General features: G+C 39.0%; 1 protein-coding gene across 2 annotated transcripts in view; it reads right to left on the minus strand.

Annotated features, from left to right (window-relative positions):
* zbtb16a (zinc finger and BTB domain containing 16a) overlaps positions 1–26,065 on the minus strand; it is a 157,500-nt gene that overhangs the window by 4,016 nt on the left and 127,419 nt on the right. Inside the window, exons 5-6 of one of the 2 annotated variants that reach the window (XM_042432275.1) lie at positions 19,353–19,523; positions 7,886–8,053 (exon numbers count right to left, since the gene is read on the minus strand). In XM_042432275.1, coding sequence (XP_042288209.1) covers positions 7,886–8,053; positions 19,353–19,523 — 339 coding nt within the window. Of the gene's footprint in view, positions 1–7,885; positions 8,057–19,352; positions 19,524–26,065 lie in introns of both variants that reach the window. The other variant, XM_042432274.1, reaches the window with a different exon arrangement.

Below are 26,065 nucleotides of genomic sequence, written 5' to 3' on the forward strand. Positions count from 1 at the left end.
CAAAAATAACGCCAAATATCCATTCATTTGGAATCAAAATCATCTGCATTTGGGAGCCTCTGTGCGGAGCTATTGAGAAACAAGAATCAACCTCTTGCCTGGGAAACTTGTGAAATAAACAAAATATTTTATTTGTTATTCACCTAATTTATGTGCTTTGTTTCATTTCAGCTCTGTGTGAGAGTCTTGACTGAGTTTTGCTGTGATTTATAGTCACGCTAGTCTCTCTCCTCTCCTCTGCTCTGCTCTGCTCTAAACTCCTCCACACATACGCCGAGCGGAGCAGAGGAGAGACAGGTAAAGTGAAGATAACATGTCTCGAGTTGACGACAACTCATTACACTCATTACGTTACTGTAAGCGCAATAAAAGCTTTGCAAGTAAAAAGCCAACAAGAGTAATTTTCTTAATGTAATCCACCCAAAAGATGGACAGACATTGACTCCAAAATATCAGCATTTTTTAAACGTACCGTGGCGAGGATGCTAGAAGCTAGCATGACTGTTTGTAAAAAAATTGTTCTGAGCGGATCACTGTGAAACAAAATAAAATATGGGAAGACTTGTAACATATGACTCCTCTAACTGTTTGTTTGATCAGGTCTAAATGTTCTGTAACATTGTAATTATTTCCTACTTTCCTACCAACCCAAAGCAGTCAACCTAGGAGAAACACTGTATCCCCCCAACAGCTAGCAGAATGATCTTCTAATTATTCTTATGGTTGAAAGGATAGGAATTGTTTGTGTTCACTTGGCTTTATTAAAAACACCCCACTGTATTCGGATTTTGCAACCATGCATCTAAGCTTTTTTTTTTTTTTACATCAAGCTGAGCAGCAGATGTGCAACTACTGAATGTGGCACTTGAGGTTCCTAAGACCAGGCAGAGAATAATGTTCAATGTCTACTTTCTTTAAATCCTCTTATGAAAACAGCCATATACGACACTCAGGATTTATTTTTTTGTAATTAAAGTTTTAATTAACTTTTTCCAAAAAAAAGAACAAACAGAAGAAAACAAAATAACATAAATCTGGGCAAACAGAATTAGCTACAAGTACAGTAAAGAACAAACAAACAATAAACTAATAAGGGGGTGCCATGTACCAGCAAATGGGGTAGCATATTTTCCTTAAAATCAAACAAACAAATATTTACTTCCTGTTAGGTTCCTTCCTTTATATAAATCAGAAACTTAGACCAAACTTCATAAAACTTTCCTTGATAATTGTTATAATATGAGTCCTTGTGATTGGGGCTTCAAAAGAGGCATTATCTGTCATTAATTTTAACCATTAAGTAAGATCTGGTTTTATCCGGCTCTTCCAATGGAGAACAATTCTTGAAGCATCAACAAAACCATTGTTTTATAAAAGAGTGAAGAAATTAAAATAACATGATGGTTTGTTCTCCTTTTCACTTAATATAACCTCCAAAACTCCTTCTTGTTATCTTTAAACTCTTGAAATGATTGAAAAATGCTTGCTCTATACTATTCTATTCTATATCACTAACTTTATATATATATTTTTATCCACCCATGATTCCATGTGTCATGTGATCAGTGCAGAGCAGAGATATTTTTTTGATCAGAAAAACAATACTAAACACGTCTCACTGCCACAGTTTTAACTCCTCAAGCCCATATCATACCTTAAAATGTTGCCACAAGCCTCCTCTCTCTCTCACGATGTAAATACATTTCGCATAGTGTTTGAGATCTAAACCTTAATTGATAGGGAGAGCGCTGTCACACTCTCATTGGCTGCAGTACAATCTGTAGGCTGTCAGTCTCCTCTCATTCCCGTTTCTTAAACTTATAGATTCTCTCTTCCTTCAAACACTTTGTACAAATGCTCTGCAGGTCCTCCGTCCACTAATGATGTTCAAATTTTGGACTTAGAAGCTTTGTTCTAGGCAGATAGCAAGTTTCTGGGTTTGATAATGGCTCAGCGCAGTCCTCCATATAACACTGCTCTTATGAATAAAGTTGGTTTATATGTTTATCATGTACCATCATTCAATGTGACTCCTGCAATCTTTAATATTATTATTTAATATTTAGATTGCATTTAAAAAACAGTCATCTTTAGTTGTCAGGTTACAGTATATCCGAATAGTCCATTGGTTTAAGATCTTGCCACATCTGTGCCCCTTCTAGATCCAAAGGTTGTGAGTTCAAACACATCTAAGTGCAGCACTCAGTAGAGTTGAAAGTTCAAAAAATGCAGACATACGCAGGTGCTGCCAATCTGCTGAATGAGCCTGGCAGCAGGTGGCAGCAGGTAGCAGTTGGGAGCAGCAGTATCTAACAGCTTCCAGCCCCCACACGTATTTTTTCTTCAGAAAATGCACACACTAGTTTCAAATGATGTTCCACACAACTCAACATTTGGTAATCCCAACCCTCCTAAATTCCTTGTAGTGTATAATTTAAGACCATTAATTCTAGGTTTCTTCCCATTCCACAGAAAGTCTCTAATTAACTGATTAAAATGTTTAAAAATCCCTGGAGGAATGCTGACTGGCACCATCATGAAGATATAATTAAACTGAGATGCAACTACCATTTTTATTATGCTTATCTTTCCCCATAAACTCAGATTTATTAGTTTTCATCTAATTTTGTTTTAATCGTTTGAAGTAGTGGGGACATATTTGCATTATACTGGTAAGATCTGCACAAAGTTTTATCCCAACATATAACATTCTTGTATCTATCCATTTGAATTGCAGTGAACTAATTACTCTCTTATAACAAGTTCTCAATACTGGTTTTACCTCAGACCTGCGCCAATTAACTTTGTGACCTGATATCTTTGAATATGTTTCAAATAAACCTAACAATATAGGGGCTGAAGGGGCAGGGTCTGTTGGCAGCCACAAAATGTCATCTGCATAAAGAAATCGCTTGTGCCCTCTTCCTCTAGCTCTAACCCCACCAATCTTTGGGTCTGCTCTAATAGCTACTGCAAGTGCTTTAAGAAATAACGTAAACAATAATGGAGAGCAGGTCTCCCTGCTTTATGCCCTGTGACAGCTTAAAGGAGGGTGATATCAACCCATTTGTAAGGACTGATGCCTGTGGGTCTGCATATATCACTCTAATCCAATTTATGAGCCCAACTCCAAATCCAAAAGTTTTCATAGTATGCAACAAAAAAAACCCCCACTCCACCCAGTTGAAAGCCTTCTCCGCATCTAGATAGAAGGCCGCGATCAGAGTGTCATCCTCCCTGCTTAGCCACATCAAGTGAAGCAATCTTCTGAGGTTATCAGAGGATGACCTTCCACTTATAAATCCTATCTGATCTAGATGTATAATGTCCGACAGGATATGCTCTAGGCTCATAGAGAATACCTTCGTTAGTATCTTGTAATCAACCACAGATAAACTGATAGGCCTGTAGCTGGTTGGATCAAGTCCTCCGGTACTCATAGCCTTAGAATATAACTTCGTTAAGATAGGTGTCAGAATATCAATGTAGTTCTTATAATATTCAACAGGGAAGCCATCTAATCCTGGAGCCTTTCCTGACTTCATTAATTTAATAGCTTTCCTAACTTCATCCTCTGTAATTGGTGCGTCCAAAATCTCTACTTGATTAGATGACAACCTAGGGAGATCAATCCTTGAAAACCATGCATTAATTTCATCAATATTAACAGGAGTGTCTGACATATACAGAATAGAACTTTTTTAAAGACTTGATTTATTTCCTGAGGTGTAGTCATCACATGTCCAGATTCATCCTTAATACCGGATATAACGTATGTGGCTTCAAATTGCTTCGACTGTCTTGCCAGCAATTTTCCCGACTTTTCTCCAGTTTCTTAGAAATTCGTTTTGAGTCTAAATATGGTAAATTCAGCTTTCTTATTTACATCTCATTTAACTCATATTTAATGTGATATATCTGTTTCAATAAGGTCTCACTATACTTTTCAGACTCAATTTCCAATTTACTGATTTTCTCCCTATTTTCTTTCTTCACCTTTGATGTATGGGCTATGACTTTGCCCCTAATAAATGCCTTGAAGGCCTCCCAGATGGAACCTGTTCTTTCAGTAGAACCCATGTTTATTTGGAAAAATTGTCCAAATTCTTCAGATAATAACTGCTTAAATATTGAGTCTTGAAATAAAGAAGTGTTAAGTCTCCACCTACTACTCCTCATTCTTTGAGTATCCGTTGATAGGCACAGCTCAACTGTAGCATGGTTTGTTAGTGATATTTTACTATCCATAACAGACTCAATCATGCTTTTGGATAGTAAAAAAATAATCTATTCTGGAATGCATTTTATGGTTATGTAAGTAGAAGGTATATTCTCTTTCTCTGGGATTTGTCAGCCTCCAGACATCTACCAGGCTCAGGTCTTTTACAAGCTGATGTATTGCAAATCTATCCTTCAGAAGTTTACTAGAATATGTTGTCCTAGCCAATATAGTATCCAGAATCTGATTGAAGTCACTCTGGACTATGTGTGTCCCCTTTGTAGATGAATTCCACTGCTTTGCAATGGTCCTCAAAACTCATCCTCTTCCCTTTCCATGAAAACTGCAGCACAGTGGGGAAGGCCAGTGTGTAGCGAGTATCCATTGTGTATAGTTTCCTCCGAACTTTGGTAAACTTCTTCATCCTGTCGACCACATCCCTGGTCACGTCTTGGGAAAAAGGAAATTCTCTTGCCATGCCACTTTATTTCTGTTTTGTTTTTGCACTTGTCTCTCACTGAAACCATCACCTGTTTGCGTTCCAGAAATGTTTGGAATCTCATGATAATAGGTCTTGGAAGACAAGCTTCATCTTTAATGGGCGCCAGCGACTGGTGCACTTGTTGAAGTTTGTTCTCAGCTAGGTCCACTTTAAGCACCTCTGCAACCAGCCGCCCTCCAGCTGTTCCTTAACTCCAACTAGACACAGGCTGAGTCGTCTATCCCGGTTTGCTTCATCTTGCACTGCTCTTTTTAGCATTCCATTATCTGTCCATTATCTGTCCGTCTGCCTCCTCCAGTCTCTCAAAAATAGCAGTAATATCCATGCTAACTTTAGCCTGTGATGTTTTCACTGAGGAAACATCCTCCTGCAGTTCTTTGAGAATGTTGCTGAGTTGTGGCATCTCTTGCATTGATTTTTTCATTTGACTAACTGGAGCACTTGAGGTGGGGTTGGCCATTCTTGCAGCTTTCAGTGTCATCCCGCTAGCTATGCTGGCTAGTTCATCCCTTGCTTAGCCATTAAAGACTACGAGCTTGTAGCAGCCATCGGAAAAAAACAGCAGTTTTCAAAAATGACACCAAATGATTAAAAAAACAACATACCGCTGTTAGATGGCAAAATTAGGCATTTAGTGATCAAACTCAAGGGTGAAATGGGTGATTTTTCTGGAGCGATGTCCTAGGTGACCATCTTCACTTGATTCGGGCTGGAACATGTACAGATGTATTTGAGAAGTTTCCATTTTGAGTGAAGAACGAGAAAAAGAAATGAAATCGTACTACAACTGTTTGTTTATGTAGCCTCCGGAGCCAACGGGAGTCTAATGAGAGGCAACCTCTGAAAGCTGGCCAATCAGAGGCCTTAAAGAGACAGGAACTAAAATGGCCTGTTTCAGACAGGGGTGGAACTGAGAGGCTGCATAAAGAGCAAATATAAGAAAAAAAGCATTTTTTATAACTGTAAAACATGCAAAGATATTCCAGTCGAGCCCCAGAATATAAATATAGACCTGGAAATGTGCATATGTCCCCTTTAAGTCAAGCTCCACTTTCTAGCTCTTTCTTGAGTTTTAAACCTCATCTCACTGTCTTATCAACTGCCTCTGTTAAGGAAGACCATGAGATGCAGTTGAAAGTTTCAGAAAAAGCTAGTTATTTTCTTAAGCTAATATATGCTTGTGTTTCTTGCCCTGTTGGACTTCATTTTGTCACTGTGTTCCCAGATCTCACCATAGAGAACTGATAAAATGATGGTCAAAACTGTGAAAATACTGCATGATAAGTTGTAATAAACCATACTATAGTTATCCTTTAATTGTGTACATATTCAGACCTGTGCTAACTCAAATAAAAAAACGACCAAATAAAATTTAGATGAAGATATAAATGGCCTTAAACACCAGATCTTACTTTTACGTGAAAGAATATGTGATGTTAAAATGTCTGTTATTTCTTTTATAACCCACACCTAATCAATTAATCTCTGGTACATTACACAAAATGCAGCTCCTGCCATGGAGAACTCCTGAAGGTGTCATAAATCAAAGTGCAACGCTGCTTTCTTGCTGTGGGGGCTGCTATATTCAAGAGGCACATTTCAATTCAGCAACAGCAGCCATCCTAAATGTGCTAATGATTTGAGTGATGGCGGGGAATAATCCACCAGCGCTCAAGCCGGCAGACGCAAATTAGACATGTAAATGCTGACCTTTACCAATGGCATTTGAAATGAGCTGTCGGAAGTGATCTGGCTCGGCACTTGCTGTCACCTTTCAGCTGGAGCCTCGTACATGTGTGCTGGCAAAACAGGCAGCTTTGTGCCTCTGCTGTTTAGTCTGTCTGTTCTTTCGGAGCCCTGGTTAACCTTGACCTCTGTGGGTGCTGGGTTACAGCGCCATTTAGCCAATAAGCATAAATACAGTGTTCCAGGCCATCATGTGTTACTCTAAAGCAGTGTGGACACCTGCATGATGTTGATATTGATAACCAGACTGTAAACAGGGTCGCCTCAAATAACCGGCTAATAATGAATTGCAAATAGGGCCCAGGTATTGATCCGTCATTGGCATTTGAGATGTGTGGGGAGAAGGGGGCGGGGGGGGTTAGGTTGCCAATGTCGATGATTCATCAAGCAGCTCCCTTTTGTGCGAGGTGGCCTTTGACTGTGAGCTTGTCACTTGCTCTTGTTATCTGCTGTTGCTCTTCGGCTTAACGCAAAGCCCCCCCTCCCCTTCACAAAAGGGGAAAGGGTGGATGGGGGGGGAGCCAATTATTGGACAGGCTGCCTTGATAGTGTGGCTTAACAGCTGGCTTATTGAATGGGAGATGGGAGGCTGCTGCTGCTGCTGGTGTGTATGTGTGTGTGTTAGAGAAAAAGGGATGGTGAGAAAGCATAAAGCCTTGGCTGTGTGCCATCCCGGTGAGCACTCGTGGTATCCTCGCTCAGTCTGGTACATAGCATGCACTCATTCTCCAGGGCACCCAGCTTATCACTGTGTCAACATCTTTATGGGGCTCTAAATATACTGGGATCAATACAAAGTCTTCTGAGACATTCATCTACTGTATCACAGCAACAAAGATATTCATCTGGTCTGCGCCTTGCAACTTGGATTTCCTACAACAGAGCACTTTAACAGGCTCCATATGCTGCATCAATATGTTTCAACGCTGTATTATTATGAGGGGCAATGAGATATAATGTTGCACTCATATCAAATTAGGATAAGTGGAAGAATGGGATAACATCTCATTGCTACAATTTGAAAGTGTTCATGATACTCATGAATAGAGCCAGACTGATGCGGTCTATTAAGACGGATTAAAATATTGCTAGTTGGGACGTAAAACATTTTCTAATGATATAAGGGCCAATATGTTTTTTAAACACATAACTAATAATTTTTACGAGGATCCCAGTAATTGTTTATTGGCTTTCTGGAGCTAGAGTTAGGACGTTGTTAGTTTAGAGAGAGTTACGCAGTGAGACTACTAAGCAGCAGCATCCCAGAGTCACAGTGAGATCGGTCACTGTTTATATTTTATGTATGTATTTTTCCTTCAAACACCATAGAGCGGGATATGAATAATTATCAAGAAATGCATCAATAAATGCACTGTGTTTCTCTTCACATATGTTCATTGTAAGTTTCATCACAGTACCTGTGTGCACACGGTAGTGGGTCTCCAGCTGGTGCTTGAGGCTGAACTTCTTCCCACAGCCGTTACATTCATAGGGCTTCTCCCCGGTGTGGATGCGTTTGTGGCCCTTCAGCGTGCTCTCATCTCGGAAACAGCTCCCGCAGAACTCACACTCAAATGGGTGGTCCCCTGCTGAAATGTGGGGGTGAAAAAAAAAGCAAAAAGCAACATTCACTTCATCTGCAAAGAAAATCTTTTTGTATAAAAGCAAAAGGACAATACTTGTCAGGTTAAAGGGCAGGATTGATATTGATGGATGCTCGGTCATTGTCAAGCTCAGAAACATGTAAAATATTAATCTGATTTTGTTAAAACTCTGACGAAGATTCACTGATGTTCATGGTTAGACGGTTTACAATCCAAAAGATGTAAACATACAGTTGTGTGTTACCTCATCCTATATCTGATTTTGCTGAGTTTATGCACAATACCAGAGCATCACATGTTTATATTCTGATGGATACCCACTGAAAAGCTTTAATACCAGCATACAACTGTAACCAATCTTTTGTCTTTCTCCTCAAATCACCTGCACTGCTGTTCTGCTTTGTGTAAAACCTTAAATAATTGTAGCCTGTCATGGATGTTCACTGGCCATGAGATGTGTTATTGACCATACGGTTCCAGTTTCACAATGCATTAATGGATAACCTGACTGATGCAGTGATCCTGCAATAATGAGCTGAGTTTGTCATCCCAGAATGTATTATTCTTGGGTATCTATGTATAAGCCTACAAATCACAAACACACCATTTTCTGCACTTCTTGTTGGACAGGCAAGATGGCTGTTTTATAAAGGCTGTGAAAAAGACAGGGGTTTATATACATTCTAAGTAGCAAATCAGTTTCACTATCTCTTTTTTTTTTTCAATACTGTATATAAGCACACAGTCAGAAAAGGGGTGACACACGGGTGTACGGCTGGGTAAATTATGGATGCATTGTTGGTTTGTTCTAAATGAACCACATCGCTTTCCACTTGAAAGAAGACCAAGAGGCATCATCCATCTCTCTAAAAGGCCAAACTGTAAACCAAAGGGCAGTTTTGTCAACAAAAAGAAGCATGGCATTTGTCTCCGACTGGCGCACTGTTGCAGGATGGTGAGCTGAACCTGTCAAAATGTTTGCACAATCCAGATCACTGTCAGGTGAACGCTGTCATAATCTCACATTTACATTTACGCAGGACACCATCCTCACCAACAAGCAACAACATCAGTTGGTTGTTCAAACACTTACAGATTAAGGTTTTCCTAAACATCAAGTGACATCTTGTGGTTATCTTATTAATGACTCTCTTCTCTCAGAAGCACAGGCAGAAGTAAATTAGGTTACTATATAAAGTTATTATTATTATTATTATTATTATTATTATTATTATTATTATTGAGTAGTGCAATGTTATAGCACTGCAAAACCTTGTCCTTGTTTCCTACTAACAGTCAACTTTGGCATCTTTTAACCATGACCACAATCTCTCTCTGACCTTAACCAAGTAGTACTTGCTGTTACCTCTTGTTATACTGTAGTTTTAGTCTGATACCAACACTGTTTACTGGTTGCTTTGACAACATTTCATAATGTGTTTGGTGCCAGAGTGACTTAGCAATATGATTCAGCACATATAAAGTGGAAATAAAGTTGGAGACAAATCTGTCCGCCTTTCCATGCCTTTACTTTCACTGTATTACTTTACTATCAGCATACTGTCTGTTTCTATTCATGGCTCCTCTGTCTAATCCATTCACTGTGGGCAAATGTAGTCTCACTATTTATTTACATAGCACCTATATTTCCATTCTGAGACATTAAGATTAATTTCAGACACCAGCCTTGCAGTAGATGTCCAGTGTGCCTTCAGAAATTCAAATGACAACAGGCATCACATTCTGTTCCTTAGGATGCCAGAGCTCAGGTCCCCACAGGGCAACTGTAATGGATATTCAGATGTCAGTGATCAGGATATTATGATTTGCAGGAGGCTCTCACCAGCAAGTCCAAAGACTAATTGTATTCCTGCGTTTGATGAGTAGCTGCTCCTCGCATCATTTGCTTCCACCCCCCGTGTTACACTCTCCAGCCAAGTAATGTTGTGGATATTTATTAATGTATTTCACTCCACTGCTGCAGGTTTAAGTCACCATCAATGACCTATGCCTTTCATTATCTGCCTGTCCGAGCAGCAACGTGCCACGGAATAAATTGCATTTCTCGTTATGTGCCGCTGCCGCTAACCCGCTGTTAAGAGACGATTTCAGTTCTATCCTGCATATTTTATTTAGGATTTTATGTCTGTGTATATACAGTATGTATGAGTTTATTTGGTTTATTTAGGAGGACACACAAAAAGAGGGATGAAAGAGGAGTAAGAGATGGATATCCTTTACATGCTGATCACATTTTTGGATGTGCTATACTTTCATGGAAGAAAACGTTTTCAGTGCCTTGTGATGTTGGACGCCTTCCCATTAAAGGGAAGCTTTGATGGGGATGGAGGAGTGTAGGGGGAGGGATAAAACTGAGACAGGGAGGGAGCAGGGAATGTGGGTGTATATGGCGATGGAGGTGGGGGCTGGGTAAAAATCAATAAAAGTGACAGTCTTTATTTGTCTGCATGAAGTTATCAGTGGCTCCCGCTGTAAGACATTGTGCTCTTTCTAGCGTTTCAACCACAGCAGAGATCACAATCCATCACGGAGCTCGGTGGGCTTGCACGACGCTGCAAGAATAATAATTGAGCTCAGATTCACCTGCCTTTAATTAGGGCTTCTGATCAGACCAGCGAGTGGGATGCTAATACTCAGAGGAGGCCTATGGAGGGTTATTTACGCTTAATGTCCTGTTGCTGCACGTCTGGTGCTGGCGAACATTATCAAAAATCTTGAATTAGTAGGAAAGAGCCTGGTGTATTTGTCACATGCAATTTGTAAAGAATATACTAGGCTTTCTGCATAATTTACTATAAAATAGGCACTTAAATTAGTGCAGGACATTTTTATAAAACATGCCATTTCACTTTTAGTTTGTAGATTGATTTAGATTGAAGTTTTTAAAATGTAGTAGTCTTTTTAGTTTATTTCATCACCCATAGGTTTCTGGATTTGAGCTATACTTCATTTTATTTCACTTTATTGTTCACTATCATCTTGAAATTTCAATTTTCAGGAAACTTACTGTAGGAAGTCATTCAGCAATAAAATGGAAGACTCACTTATTTCAGCTTCCTGTTATTTTATACTCTATCAAAACATTTACCATACCAGAAAAAAAAAGACAAAACTACTGGCCACAACTACATTGTTAGGTACAATGAACAGACAACAGGTAATAAACTGATAGTCCATTTCTTATTGAGAATAGATCCTACAGGTCCACTCAGTAAAACAGAGAAGGACGTCTGAAAAAGATGTACAGAATGGTATAAAATGCATCTTCATCCCTGGGGTGCATATAATGCATGATATCTTCTCTTGCCACTTGGGGACGCCAAAGTTCAAAGTTGTACTGCAGAGCTTTAAATAAATCAGACACAATTCTATAATCACATTGTGAGGATGTAAAGAGCCAGACAGGACTTCATTTTGTCAGGATATTCTCACGGGGGCTGCAGAATAATGGGGACATGTCCTCTGTCCATCCCAAATCTGCCACTATTACTTCCTCCTCTGTCATCCCTCTTTTCCTTCTTTCCTTCCACCCTTCCTTCCTTTCTCTTTTCTGCTGTGACCACATGGCAAGGAGGCCACAGATGAGGACCCAGCACAGTGAGGTGGAACCACAGCATGGTGAGTGGACCCTTGGGTGCCCCCGAGCATCACCACCTGCGTCTCCTGACCCCCCTCCCACCTCTACATTTACACCCTCCCCACCAACACCACCTCTTTTGACACCCCAAAGGCCTGCTCAGGGTGCCTGTGCCCATGGGCACCCGGGGCGTGTTCATTATATACGGTAAGAGGCTGTAAATCACCAGGCTCCATCACTGCCAGGACCAGAACTGGCTCATTCTCTCTCTCTTTAAATTCAATTCAGTTCTCTCTCCCTCTTTCTCTCTCTCTCTCTGTCTCTCTCTCTCTCTGGCTGTAGCACTATCAAATACAGCTGCGAACACAAAACACCCTGCCACAGCAGACAGCAAATTGGCTCTGAGTTAAAAAAAAACACACACAGACACTTACACACAGACAGTGCACAACAACGGAATATTAATGAAGGCCTGGTCTGTAAAGAGAAAGTGTGGGGAAGGGAAACAGCACAGCTGCCATCACTGCTACTGTTATAAGCCAACATTGTGTATTTGTGTGTGTGTGCTTGAACCTATAATGTACTGTATGAACATGCAACAAAAATATATAAACAAAATAAAGAGGCAACATGGAGGTAAGTGTGTGTAATATCCTGGTGTTGAAACTGCAGGTGGATGGAGGAAAATAAGAAGAAAGACGCAGTGAGGGAGAGAGGGAGAGATGGCAAGATTAAGATGCTGAAATAAACACCATTAAATCAGTTTTTTTTTTCTCCCTCATCCTAAATGGTGATCCAATGTCAGAGCCCGCACCAGCAAGGCTGCTTTCAAAAGATAAGCCAGCAGACAGGTAAAATGAAGCACATGTAATGAATGTCCATAAAATGCTTTTTGCTGCTTTCTGTTGTCAGTTGATACAACAAAACGGTGATTCAACCAGTAACCGAACTATATCTAGAAAGCTTTCTATGGGTGATGAGCTGCCACACTCTGCTGTCCATTAAAATTAGGCTGAATACCAGGAACTGAGATCTCGCTATTTCCTGGAAATTCTCACCAAAATCGACTCCTGTTTGTTGGGAAAAATACTTGTGGGAACATGAGATTTTATTTTTAGTGTGTGTGCTTGTATCTACTGTTGTATCAACCAAAACAAAGACGTCATCACAAAACTTCATAACTTAACTTCATCAATACAACTATTGCACCCAAATACTGAAGTCTGACCTTGACATGTCATTGTTACAGCAATAATTCTTGATCAATGTTTGAGCCGCTGTTTCTTCTAATAACTTTTCGTGCTAAAATGGGTCCTTAAAAACAATCAAAAATGTGTTTTGCTTATTGTGTTCACGTGGATGTTTGAGCGTCACTGTGCAGGTTGTGCATGTTTTCACTTTCATCTGCTGAAGTGGTGAAGTTTTCTCTTTGCTCACCTTGAATCTGAGTTTAAGGTGTGTGCCTCTGAGCATGATTTGTAAAGACTTTCTAACTAGGTAGTTGAATTTTATTTTTTAATGGAAAAGCCATATCAGATACACATTATTATTCAAAGCATTGCATTATTAAAACAGCATTTTTTTACAGTATCAAACATGTTTTATCAAACAACACCTCCTCACTTCAAGGACCAAACCTTCACCTTTGCTATTTTGACTGAAGTGTATTTTGGATGCATATCGGAAATCTTGAAAGTAAAAAAAAAAAGGGGGGGGGGCATGGATGACTTTGTTAGAGGATTGCAATACACACGTGTATGCACAAACAAGGCTACATGTAGGTAAATAAAGCCGATTCTCTGAGGTGGATACGCTGTCTAGCTCCGTCTGTTTTTAAGCACTATTTTTGCCTAGTTACCCAGCAAAGTGTGAATGAGATTATAAACATCAAAGTGTAAATGTAGAGGAACATCATGCCTCTACTTGTTTTTTTTTTTTGGAGGGTAAATTAGGACATATTTCTGGTGCCTATGATGGCTGTGTGAGTTGCTGACTTTATAATCCCCTGACAAAAGGCTCCACATCATATTTAAACGATTGCTTTCACGGCTGGCTCATTGTGATTTACCACACGCCCACAGTGGGATGAGGTTCAAAGTGGCACGAGGCTGCAAAGTCTCATCTGCAGCTCCAGAGACGAGCTGAGGTGACATTTGCGTCGCCCGGGTGGGCAGGTGGATCAGAGACGCTGCTTGTGTCCTCTCCAATGTCTAGTAGACAGAGCAGATGTGTGCATCGCTACTGTACAGGCGGCTCAAGCAGCCCCGTCCACCTCCCCCCAGCCCCCTACCACCATCACATACTAATGGTGTATTCGCCTGACTTGTAAATAGGGCTGACTGCTCTCATCTCACTGCCTTTCGTTTCAAATATTTATCCGTGAGCCGGTGAGCTAAATCGGCTCTGACAGTGAGACTGTTATTTAAGGTCGCAGACAGGCGGCTGGGTGAGAGAGAGAGAGAAAGAGAGAGAGGGAGAGGGAGGAAAAACGCATCCATCCCTCGCTGGTGAAATGGGATTCATTTCCATGTGTTCATATTCTGTCATGGTTACGTTTTGTTTTGTTTTTCCCCCCCCATTCTGAATAGCCGCATCTGTCAGGCTACCTCTGCTCCCTCACAACAATGTATTAGTATCCTGGCCTCGCCTCATCAGAGAGCTAGCACTGACAGAAGTACTAGTGGACTGAAGTAAAAAAAAAACCCCAAAACAAAACAAAAAAGCAGTCACTGTAAATAAGCTTCGTCTGACTGCTGCAGAATTCATTTCACGTTGACCTGAATTACTGCTGTTTATTCAGCTGAGCTAAAGTAGCAATGTAACTGGGTAGGGATAGCATAATTCATTCCCATTTCCTAAAATAAAACATGCTTTTTTTTACTTTGTATTATATTGTAAGCTACATTCATGAAATGTCATTCCATGACAATCCTTGTTGTGGGCCAGTGTGTGAGTTTTTTTTTCAGGCTTTTTTCTACTGTGGCTGTACACAATTCTATTTTTTTAATGGTTGACTATTCTATTACTCTAATACACCAGGGTGGGAGGTGGTGATATATGGTAATTTGAAAAAAAAAGCTGTTTATACATTATGAAAGCACAAAGCAATTTACATGAAAAAAGAGACTTATTTCACTTGATATTCAGGATGCACATTTTGATGAAAATTTCTGAATTCATGTGAAAATTTGAGCATAACAATTATATGCAAAAAGCCAAAAAAATATTCAAGATTTTAGAATTAAATGTAAAATCTCCTGGTTACTGGTTAGATATTTGCCAAACTTATGAGACGTCATAAATGTTTTCTCGGCTATTATTCACTTTATTCTCTAGTCCCTTTCATGGTTTAAAAAAAGATTTTGGTTTCCCTCCCTCTTGTGAACTTATCACTTGTGAAATTACAGAATAAATGTTTTATACATGTTATATTTTGTGGTGTGAAGTGTGTTTTACATGTAATACACGTGTGCTCCATTACACAAATTAATTTTAGTAACTTACTTTGCTCTGGGAATCTGGGGCCACATAGCAGTTGATAACCATGGTGATATAATGATAATAAACCATCTTTGAGTACTGATTTTCTTCTGACATGTTATCAAAAACCAGCATGGCTGTTCTACACCACAGCTATAATTCAGCCATTAATGCTCCAACTCTTGAAATTGTTTCAATCACTAAAATATCTGAAATAAAAATGTTCAAATCCTTTCTGATCACTCTTCAGTTAGCCTGGAATTAGACCCTCCATATTATGACTCTCTGTCGAGACATTGGTGTCTAAATCCATGTGTTCATATTCAGTGACTCCTCATTCATATTATACCTCAAGGAACAGTGGGAAATTTTTTATCTGCTAACCGCAATCCAGACACATCTGCATTAACTTTATGGGAAATGACCAAAGCCTTTACAGTTATAATTAGGAGATATTATAAATAAACTAGAAATTGAATTTAAATCTTCACTTACTAAGAAAACCCGACAAGACCTTGAAACTGCTTGCTCCTCCCTTGACCAACTTCTTAGTGAAAAAGCAGAAAAGGCAATTTTCTATGTAAACATACATTTTTTGAGTATGGCAACAAATGAGGAAGGCTACTGGCGTGTTTAGTCAAAGGCTGAAAGGATGACATTACCTTCACCCTTAGACAAAAATGGTGTACAACACTTTGAAACAAAACATATAATAATGAAGGATTTTAATGGATAACTATACGCATCTGAATGTGAATACAGTTCTACCCTGAGAAACAGTTTTTTTTTTGACAAAATAGCACTGCCAACTCTGCCTGACGATGCAAGGGCAACCTCATAGTCTCCAATTACTAAACAGGAAGTATGTGAAGCTATTGGGAACTTAGGGGGAAAACCACCAGGACCTGATGGGTTTAGTTCAGAGTTTTAAAAGCAATTTGTTAACTATTTAGTGGAACCTTTCACCAATGTTTTCTGAGTCCTTCCTCAATGGCTGTCTCCGTCCTACCCTTAATCTGTCTGACATATCTTTTATACTTAAAAAGAACAAACCACCTAAGAGCTGTTCCTCATATAGACCAATCAGTCTGATCACAGTGAACTGTAAGGTATTTGCTACCAGGTTGGAGAGATTTCTTTCAGGATTTATTATTAACAGACACTGCCATGCAAACATGCAACAATTAATAAATGTTATCCAGTATTCTCAGATCCAAAATTCTTGCCATTTCATTAGATGCAGAAAAGGCATATGACAGGCTGGAATTGGAGTACTTATTCAATATAATGAAGAGATTTAAGCTAAGGGACACATTTATCAATTGGATGACAATTTTATATAAATCACTGATGGCCAAGGTTCTTGTTAATGGACGCTGCTCAGACCCATTCTACCTCCAGAGAGGGATGTGCCAAGTTTCCGTCCTGTTGCCCCTCCTTCTTGCACTGGCTCTTGAGCCATTGGCAGAAATGATAATGATGCATAAAGAAATTAATGGGGTTGAATTGGCGGGAGTGGACCACAGAATTATGCTCTACGCAGATGATGTTTTGCTTTTTGTCAATAACCCTTAATCGTCAATCCCTATAATCCTCTCCATTATAAATGAATTCTCTAAAATCACAGGTTAAAAAATAATTTTTGAAAAATCTGGATTTACTTAACTTGAAATTAGAATATCTGCAAATCTCAATCATCTTTATTGACAAATTTTACAAATATCACCGCAGGAATTAAAACAGATCTGAATCGCTGGCTGGACGTACCCCTATATTGGATAGGCAGAGTGAGCTTGATAAAGATGAACTATCAAGACTATCAAGACTTCTCTACCCAATGCAAATACTCCCTTTCCATATTACAAAAAAACACTATTTATGATACTGAAATGTCTTTGTCTGGATATTTATGGCATGAGAGGAAAACAAGAGTGAAAATGAAAATAACATCCTATAGACAGAGGGGGGATAGCCCTACCAGTTCTTCTCTATTATAATTGGGCTTGCCAGGCTCAAACAATTTATAATTGGATACATAATTTCTTAAAAGACAAAAAAAACAAAATTGCCTTCTGTCACCAGCATTCCTTACTAAAGTATTTGACAAGTAATGTCCGACTCTCTACAGATATTAAAAAAAATGTAATTGTATTCATCACATGAAAAGCATGGTATGATATTTCTAAATTGACTGGCCATGGAAATTGTTCATCATCCCTTCAACCATAATTAATAAATTCTTTCTACCAGGACAAGGTAAAGGTGTTTCTGAAAAATGGTTTGCAAAAGATGTTAAAGCAATCAGAGACCTGTTTGAGGCAGGAACACTTATGTCGTTTCAGCATACTTTTTTACATGTTTGCAGATTAGACATTTTGTATTCACTACCTGCAAGTTTCCTGATGATAAGCATGTTAGGGGCCCTCTTGACGACTTTCTTCTAACTCCAAATATTACAAAAAAGTTTATTTCCCCTTTTTATCAGGAGCTGCAGTGTCTGGATCAATATAGCATTGATAAAATCATCAGTACATGAGAGAAGGATTTTGGAATCCAAACAAGCCAGGAAGAGTGGTCTAATGTATTCGTTATCAAGTAAAATCTTTTCATGTAATCGGTTAAATGAGAGCCAGTACCAAATACTTCATAGGTCACAGTGCACACCTCAGTTTTTCAACAAAAGTAGCCGCAAAATATCTCCCATGTGCAGAAAATGTAAGAAAGATGTGGGAACTTATTTTCACTTGATATGGCAATGCCCTGTGATTGCACGTTTCTGGAAAAAATATTTAAAAAAATCTTTGCACAATCTTTCGCATGGAAATTATATTGGAACCTACATTGTTTTTGTTGTGATCCTCGCCAGAAGGTTTTGATCTTAACCCTTCACAGTATACTCTTGTAACAAAGCTGTTGTTGCTAGCCAGGCTGTGTATTTTGTTCCAGTGGATTAAAGACAAACCCCCAACAGTAACACAGTGGTACAGAGAATTATACAAGGTTTTACCTATGGAAAGACTCTCTGCTACTTTAAAGGGGAATGACACGTATTTCCTAAAAATCTGGCAACCAGTTTTAGTTAATTTCTTTCAGACTTTCTATAGAGGGGTGGATTAACTTTCAGAGTGAATCCCATCATATAAAAATTGGACTTCAAATCCCCTTATTCTCTTTTTATTTATGAATTTATCTTCTTTCCCATCCTCTTTCTCTGAAAACTAGTAGCCTAATACTAGAATGCAGTAGATCTCTTTTAATGTTACACTAGTCTTCTATGTTGTTAATATTGTTACATCGATTTGATCCTTGATTTAGGTGCTGTCATGATTTTTTCTTTTTTATTTGTAGTTTTTTATGTGTATGTGTGTTTTAAAAATCAATAAATTTTAAAATGACACTGAAGCCTATGACTAAACACTCAACTATTCAGTTTTTATGAGAAATCCTTGATGTCAGTATGAATCCTGTAGTAATTTGGTAGACAAATAATACATTGAAGTGTGCTGTTTTGAGAATTAAGAGCCCAGGAGGAGTAGCTGTTGCACTGGTAACAGCGAATGGGGCTCCAAATAAATAAACAAAAAAAAAAAATACAAAGGGTGATGCAAGTTTGTAGCAAATGCTTATTTGAGTAATTTCACTACCATAGTTGCTGCTGCACCATTAAACTGGTGCACCAGAAACACTGATGTAAAATGGGTTGGGTCAGGAGAAATGAATTGTCAGTCAGTGTGGTAGGAGCTTGCAAGTATGAAAAACTAAATTTTATGAGCTATTTAATTTCATTTGTTGTACTGGTTATCATTCCCAAAACATAGTCAATAGTTGAATGGACAGTTGAGGTAATAACTAATCATTTTACTGGATTAATATGGTGTTGAGAGAGCTGAGCTTGGTAATGCTCTTTATGTGTTAGCCTGTCTTCCAGTCCTCAACTATGGTCTTAACTCTGGATAGTAACTGAAAGAATAAGATTGTGCATATGTGTGGAAGTTTCCTTTCCTGAGTATCTGTGCTCAGCATTAGAGGCTGAAGGAGAAGCTCAGACATCACAAGAAGTGTAAAATAAGAATGTCAAAAGGTCATGGGACAGTGAACAACAAACCTGGAGAAAGGGCCGGAAATAAATGGATGGATAACACACTGTGCTTCCATTCATATTATCTACAAACTTAAAGATAGATAGATAGTGCTTCCACTGACCTGTGTGTGAGCGTAGGTGACGTTTGAGTGCAGTATGGCTGGGGAAAGTCCGGTTGCATTCACTACAAATGTAGCTGCGAACGCCGGCGTGGACTTCCATGTGCTGCTGCAATGCTGTCTGGGTCTGGAAACGCTTCCCACAAAGCAGGCAGAAGATGGCCATGTCTGACCCTGCAGAGAAAAAGACACATCGAGGGAGTTAGTGGTGAGTGGCGGAAAGCATGATTTCATTTAATTTGCTAATGGCCACCGATTTAAAGGATAACTCAAGTTTCTTACAACGTGGGTAGTCATTAAAAAGAGTGTCACATGTCTTTTTAATGATGCGCTGTTACTGTGGAACTAGTCAGGAGTGTCAACCTCATCCGTAAGCCTCAATAAAGGTTGTGCATGCACAAAATTATTAAGATACAGGTTATGCAACAACTGAGGTGTAATGGTGTGGGACACATTATAGTTCACTAACTGTACTCTCATAGGCTTAAGCATACTATGTTTATGGGATTAAAGGTACACACAATACTCATGTTTCAGGATGGGTGCAGAAAGATAAAGATCTCCTATGCAATACTTCAATCGAATCTTGACTCTAGTGAGCACTGTGCATTTTTCTCCAGCAGAGATAAAGAGCACACAGTCGCAAGCACACAAACACATAAACTCACAAACACCATTAACACACACACATACGTACACACACACACAGTTGCACGCTCACTTGAACACACTCCCTTCACACTTTTTCAATTACCAGGCTGGGGAAAACTCTGGGGAAGGACTGAGTGTTTGGAGCTCAGTTTCTATTTCATCAGTCAATAACACATCTTTGGGGCAAAGCTGACACTAATTTAAAAATCTATGAAGAGCAACCCGCCTCATGTTCATAACCACTGGAGGAGGAGGAGGGCCCAAGACAGCCTCCACGCCAGATCAATCACTGTCTCGGCTGCTTTACACGCTCAAAAACGGGGATGATACCACCGCTGGAGGATGATGATAGGAGGAAGGATACAGAGGAGCTGTTGGAGACCAGGTAAAGATAGGAGATTCAGTCTGTTGTCGAGGGAAAAAAAAAATCTAATTTTGGCGCATGTAGGAAAGAGAAATAAATATTGACAAACCTTCCCCCTCTGACTATATCCTGTCTCCATGTTTCATTTTCTGTGTACAGAAAAGAAAGCAGATGTGCCTGCAGGAGAGTATAATTTTCATTAGGTCCTAATTTAAAAATCATGACAGAAAGCCTGTGGTACTAATGTGTCAGCCCTACAGGTGAAATAAGTTGTATTCATGGTCCCTGGAGGATGATTCCTAATGTGCTGATGACATTGGTCTTTTCTCTAGCCTCACTATCAAGGTGGATTTTCCACTTTCACAAAAAAAAGTTCCATTGGAAAATTACATGAGAATTTACAGAGCACAAGCTCCCAAGAAGGTAAACCCTCTTCATTTTGGGAACATCATGAGCTTTTGTCTTGTATCAACTTCAGAGAAATTATGCGCCATATGATTAGGATATAAAGTAATGGCCAAATTGACATGAAATTTTCTGAGCAAATTGAGGATAAACCCGTCTGATTTTAACACCACCATGGCATTTCCTCAAGGTCTACCCTCAGGCTGTAAGACTACTGAATTTGTCATTTGCTGCACAAACATTATGGACTTTAGATGCCCCATGTATGCTTTTAGACTAAGTTCTATGGATTTCAATTTTAACTTTGTGTAGTAGTGATTGGCTAGATGGTACAAGATGTGACTCCGTATTTGGTCTTCATTTAGGGTGATTAGACTGATTGGAGTGTTTTTTATGCATTTTTTTCTCCTTTTCTTTTTTAAAATATATGAATGCATGTTAACCAACAACAAGTTTCGCATACAATCTGGACTGGATCAGATTTTTTCTATTGATGATTTTGAAGTTTTAATTTCAATAGGTGGTGCTCTTTACATTTCAGCCATGGTCTATAACATTGCACATGCAAAATAACAAATTATTTTCTTTTTTCAAAGCAAACTGGGGTCAAAAACTGCATCACTTCTTCTTTACTACTGGACTTTTGCCTGGAAAGACCTGAAGGCACAATGTGTTTATAACAGCAAATGTAAAATCTCCTACTGTTAGTCAAAGTGTACTATAGTTTGCGTAAATAACTTACAACATAAATGTAACTAGTGCTAAGCTAGTTTTCTCTTGTGTTTGTGCCTGTCTCTTCCTCTGCTCTCTGCTTTTATCAATGAAGAGGCTATTGACTGGGGTCGATTGCTTTTGGAATCCCTCTGGGACTCGAGATCTTTAAGTGGCTTTGATTGACAAGCATTCCTCATATTCACTTTTGTCCAGTGCCTCATTCTCTCTTTCCCCTCCAACTCTCTCTCTCTTTCTTAGTCCGGTGTGTATTTTAGGCCTGGCTCAGTCAGTGAGGGAGAATAAGCAGAGGACGTCTTCCTCCAGGCCTCTTCAGACCAAATCATTGATGGTTACATTAAAGATCTTACTGTTGTTGTTTGCAGAGGCAGAAAATGAAAATGGCCTAAGTGGTCTTGAGGCAGAACCAGTGATAGAGACGGTGAAAGAGGAGTGGAGGGGGGATTGAGTGGTCAAAGATGGAGAATTAGAGGGAAAAAAGGTTTTGGAATGTAAAAGGTTAGCGGACCTTTGACCTCAGGTCTGGGCTAAGGCGTGGACATGGTGGAAATACGAAACCCAGATACTGACACACACACACACACACACACACACACACACACACACACACACACACACACACACAGAAAAACAGGGCTGGTGAGCCAGAAGCGGAAGAACCACATGAAAAAGACTTTTACTTTGAAGTGGGGGCAGTTACAGTGGCAAGACATAATAAGTTAAATGCCGTACAATATGTGTCAGCAAGTATGTATCAACTTTAAAAGAAGTCTGACATTCAAGGCTTTTATAGGTGTTTTATAGGTGTTAAGCAACACTAGACAACTGAGAGAGTACAACAGAGTCAATGTGAAAGTAAAATTTGGGAAAACACATATGACAATCAGACAACTGCACAGAATAGAACAGAATAGAATAAACTTTATTGTCCAGCTGAGTCAGGAAAATTGTCCTTGGCCTCAACCTGGACAATATAAAAGCAAACATGTCCACAAGATAAAAAAGAACAAACTAAAGAATCAAAAATGACCACATCTATGGTCCAGCCTCTAACTGTTGCAATTTGAAGAGCCCCTGTATTCAGTGCCAAAATAAAAAGATGCACACCTTGATGTAAAGAGGACAGAAGACCTAAAAGATGGTTAACAGTGGTGGAAAGTAACTAAGTACATTTACTCAAGAACTGTACTTAAGTACAGTTTTGAGGTACTTGTACTCTACTTGAATATTTTCATTTTATCCTACTTGATATTTCTACTCTACTACAATTCAGAGGCAAATATTGTACTTTTTACTCCACTACATTTATTTGACAGCTATAATTACAGTGGAAACTGCTTGTAGTGATCATGGTTACAGTGATCAACCGCTTATATGGATCAAAAAGCTCATGACAGAATCATTCTTATACAAATACTGTTTAAATAATTCACTTATAATAATACAGTAGTCTGCTTACAGTGTTAATTTTGGGTCTTTTCATTCATGACAACATATGGAAAAAATTTTTAAAACTATGATAATTCTACTTTTTGTTTTTACTTTACTTCCATGATACACGTAAGATATGTATTTAGTGGCTGTGGCACTATTATTGCCTTGTGGTAACCCATTTGCTCCCGGCGGGTGACCTGAGGCTGGTTTTGTGTGCACATTGAAATCATGACGGGAAAAAGAAAGTCATTTTCTCTCAATGAAACACGTCGTCTCCTCGAAGCTCATGACAACCTGCCCAAACTACCCAACGAGATGCAGCAGCCAAACAACAAGTGTTTGAAACAGCTGTACTGTATTTTAAAACAATAAAAATAATATAAAATTCAGTAAATAGTGAAGCTGTCCATTTCATTACTTTATATTCATGTATTAAATATAAAAATGTATGATGGTCATCTGCACGAGAAATTAAGAAAATGAAAAAAAAATTAGTTATAATAGTCATACGCTTTGACCCAGACAGACTGTTTCCACTGTAATAGCTATCTTTTACTACAACTATAATTAGTTAAATTTTACATGAAATAACATATGATGAGCTCATAAATTACATTACGTTGTTAAAGATGAAACCAGTAGTTCAATGACTGAAAGGTTTGAGAAAAGCCTGAAAAGTGAATCCAAATTTATGTATCAGAACTTTGTTTTTTCTTCTTTCCTCTCCCATTAATCATCTCACGACCCCTTAGATTCATCCTGTGACCCTTTGGAAGGGTCCAACTCCTAGGTTGGGAACCACTGGACTAAAATGTATATAAAGTAGTTTAAACTAGCTCCACCACGAATAGCTACAACAGTAAAATGCTGCTCTAACATTGATACTTCAGTATAAATTTTATTAAATGTATTTAATATATCAGTCACAGGGGCTTAGTACTTTTACTTTTAATGCTTAAGTAAATTTAGCTCATAATACTTCTGTACTTTTACTTACGTAGGATCTTAAATATAGGACTTGTAATGGAGTATTTTTGCATTGTGGTATTGCTACTTTTAATTTGAAATAAAAAGAATATGAGTACTTCTCCCACCACTGGTGGTTAATATCTATATGCTATGACAGGTCCTTGAGCTGTCTTCTTCTACTCTGCGTTTCATTAACACCAAGAAAAAGCTGAATGACCTCCATGGCATCCCCATTCAGCAGATCGCATTGTACAGGAATCTTACTAGTATTGACTACTCTCCAACTGTGGACTGATTTTTTGAGTACACAGACTGTGGAAAAAACATGGACTTAACACCTGCAATGTCACTGATGATTGAGTTTTGGGTCTGCCATGAAAAATCATTTATTTTGTATTTCAAGAGAGAAGTTTGGATTTGTTTTTTAAAGCAAATCTTACGTAGTCTGACATTTATTGAAACTATGTAATTGCCACTGATGTAATTGCAGCATAATGCCCCGTAAATGTCTTCTGATGAGCAGAAGTAGCCTCTTAAGAGACAACAAATTGTGCTGATTTTGATTCCGTGTGAGGCAAATGAACATAGTTTGACTTGACGCTGCAAAAGTTTGTCGATATAACTTTAACAAGCTAGCGGAACGTGAAAATGAACAACATCGTGCACAAGTATAGTTGCAGCACGCAGAAAATAACTGCACAAACAAAGCTGAGTATGCTCAAAGAAAACACAGCCTGCAAGCTTCAGACACTTGAGAGATGAGATCCCGCCGGCCTCTTTGTGTCTTTATGTGTGAATGCGTCATGAATTTGGATTTTCTGGATTTTCACCTGCAACTGCCAAAGATGATGCCGAGTAAATGCAAATCCAGGCTTTGATACATCCTACGGGTGACATCTTACATGTATGATCTACGCCTTTCAACTGTTTATGAGTGGGAAATCTACTTGCTATCGTTCCCCCTTCTTGTCTACAAACAGGAGTTTTTAGTAAAGCGTAGTGTGAACCCTGATTAGAGTTAGACGAAATTAAGTGGTACAAACCATACAGTCAGTACAGGGAATAATGTGTGTGTGTTACAGGAAAGTGAGTAAAGGTGTTGTTAGCTGCTGATAGATGAAGAGAGCAGTGGAGAGATAAAAAAAAAAGGAAGGAAAGGTGGGAGAAAAGTAGTTGACCCAGGAGGTCCATTACAGTGTAAAATTGAGTCAGCCCAAAGTGACACCTGAAAGGAAGAGCTGGAGGAGCCAGAGTAGTGGGGGGGGTTCTTAGTCTCAGTCCTGTTGGGCTGTTTTGGAATAATTTACCTCCTCTAACCAGCCTCTTTCCCTTTCTCCGCCATCTATTTATAAAGGCTTGGGCAGTTTGTGGCTGTTTGTGTGTGTGCGGCTGTGGCAGTGCCGGCAGTATCTTAATGGGCCTGGAGTGGCAAGGCTGCTGTTATTTAAGTGGGGGACGGACAGAGGCCGGTAATGGAGAGGAATACTCCCCGATGGGAGTTGACAGTGGCTGGATGGGCACAGAGCAGAGAAATGGCCTAAGGGGTAGAGGCCGGCCATTGAGGTAGGCACTTTCTCTGATTCTGATGTGCAGCAGGGTAGCCGAACGCCCATCCACCCACCAGCCCCTAAAAAGAAGTCTGAAAAAGTCTTAAAAGACCTCAATGAATGGCCTCAAATTTCATCATGTCAAACCGCATTTTTGATGATATTTATGGACGACATTTTTTCAGCGAGGCCTTCTGAATAGCAGACATTTCAACTTGTCATAGTAGGATAAAGCACAGGGGTTACTAATTACAATGTCTCTGTTCTATTTAAGTGTCACAATAAGTCACAACAGTCATTACTTTTATTGACATGAAAAATGCCTGTAATCACTTACTTTTTACAGTTTATTCACAGCAAATGACGCATGTACATATTATGTAGTTGTGGTTAACTGTCTTCATTACTCTTCTGTATTAAAACTGCATGAATTCTATCAAACTTACAGTATAAGGTCTAAATTGGTTATTTTACTAATTTCAGTATGTCACTCACATATTCTACATACCTGGTTTTCTACAGTTTATGTTCATAACTTTCAGAAAACACTGAAAACCTTAGCTGAGCCTCTGAAAAGCTTCCCGTCATAGGTGAAAACCAATATTTCTCACTCT

Source organism: Thunnus maccoyii, chromosome 13 (genome assembly GCF_910596095.1).
Source record: "Thunnus maccoyii chromosome 13, fThuMac1.1, whole genome shotgun sequence".
NCBI classification, from domain to species: Eukaryota; Metazoa; Chordata; class Actinopteri; order Scombriformes; family Scombridae; genus Thunnus; species Thunnus maccoyii.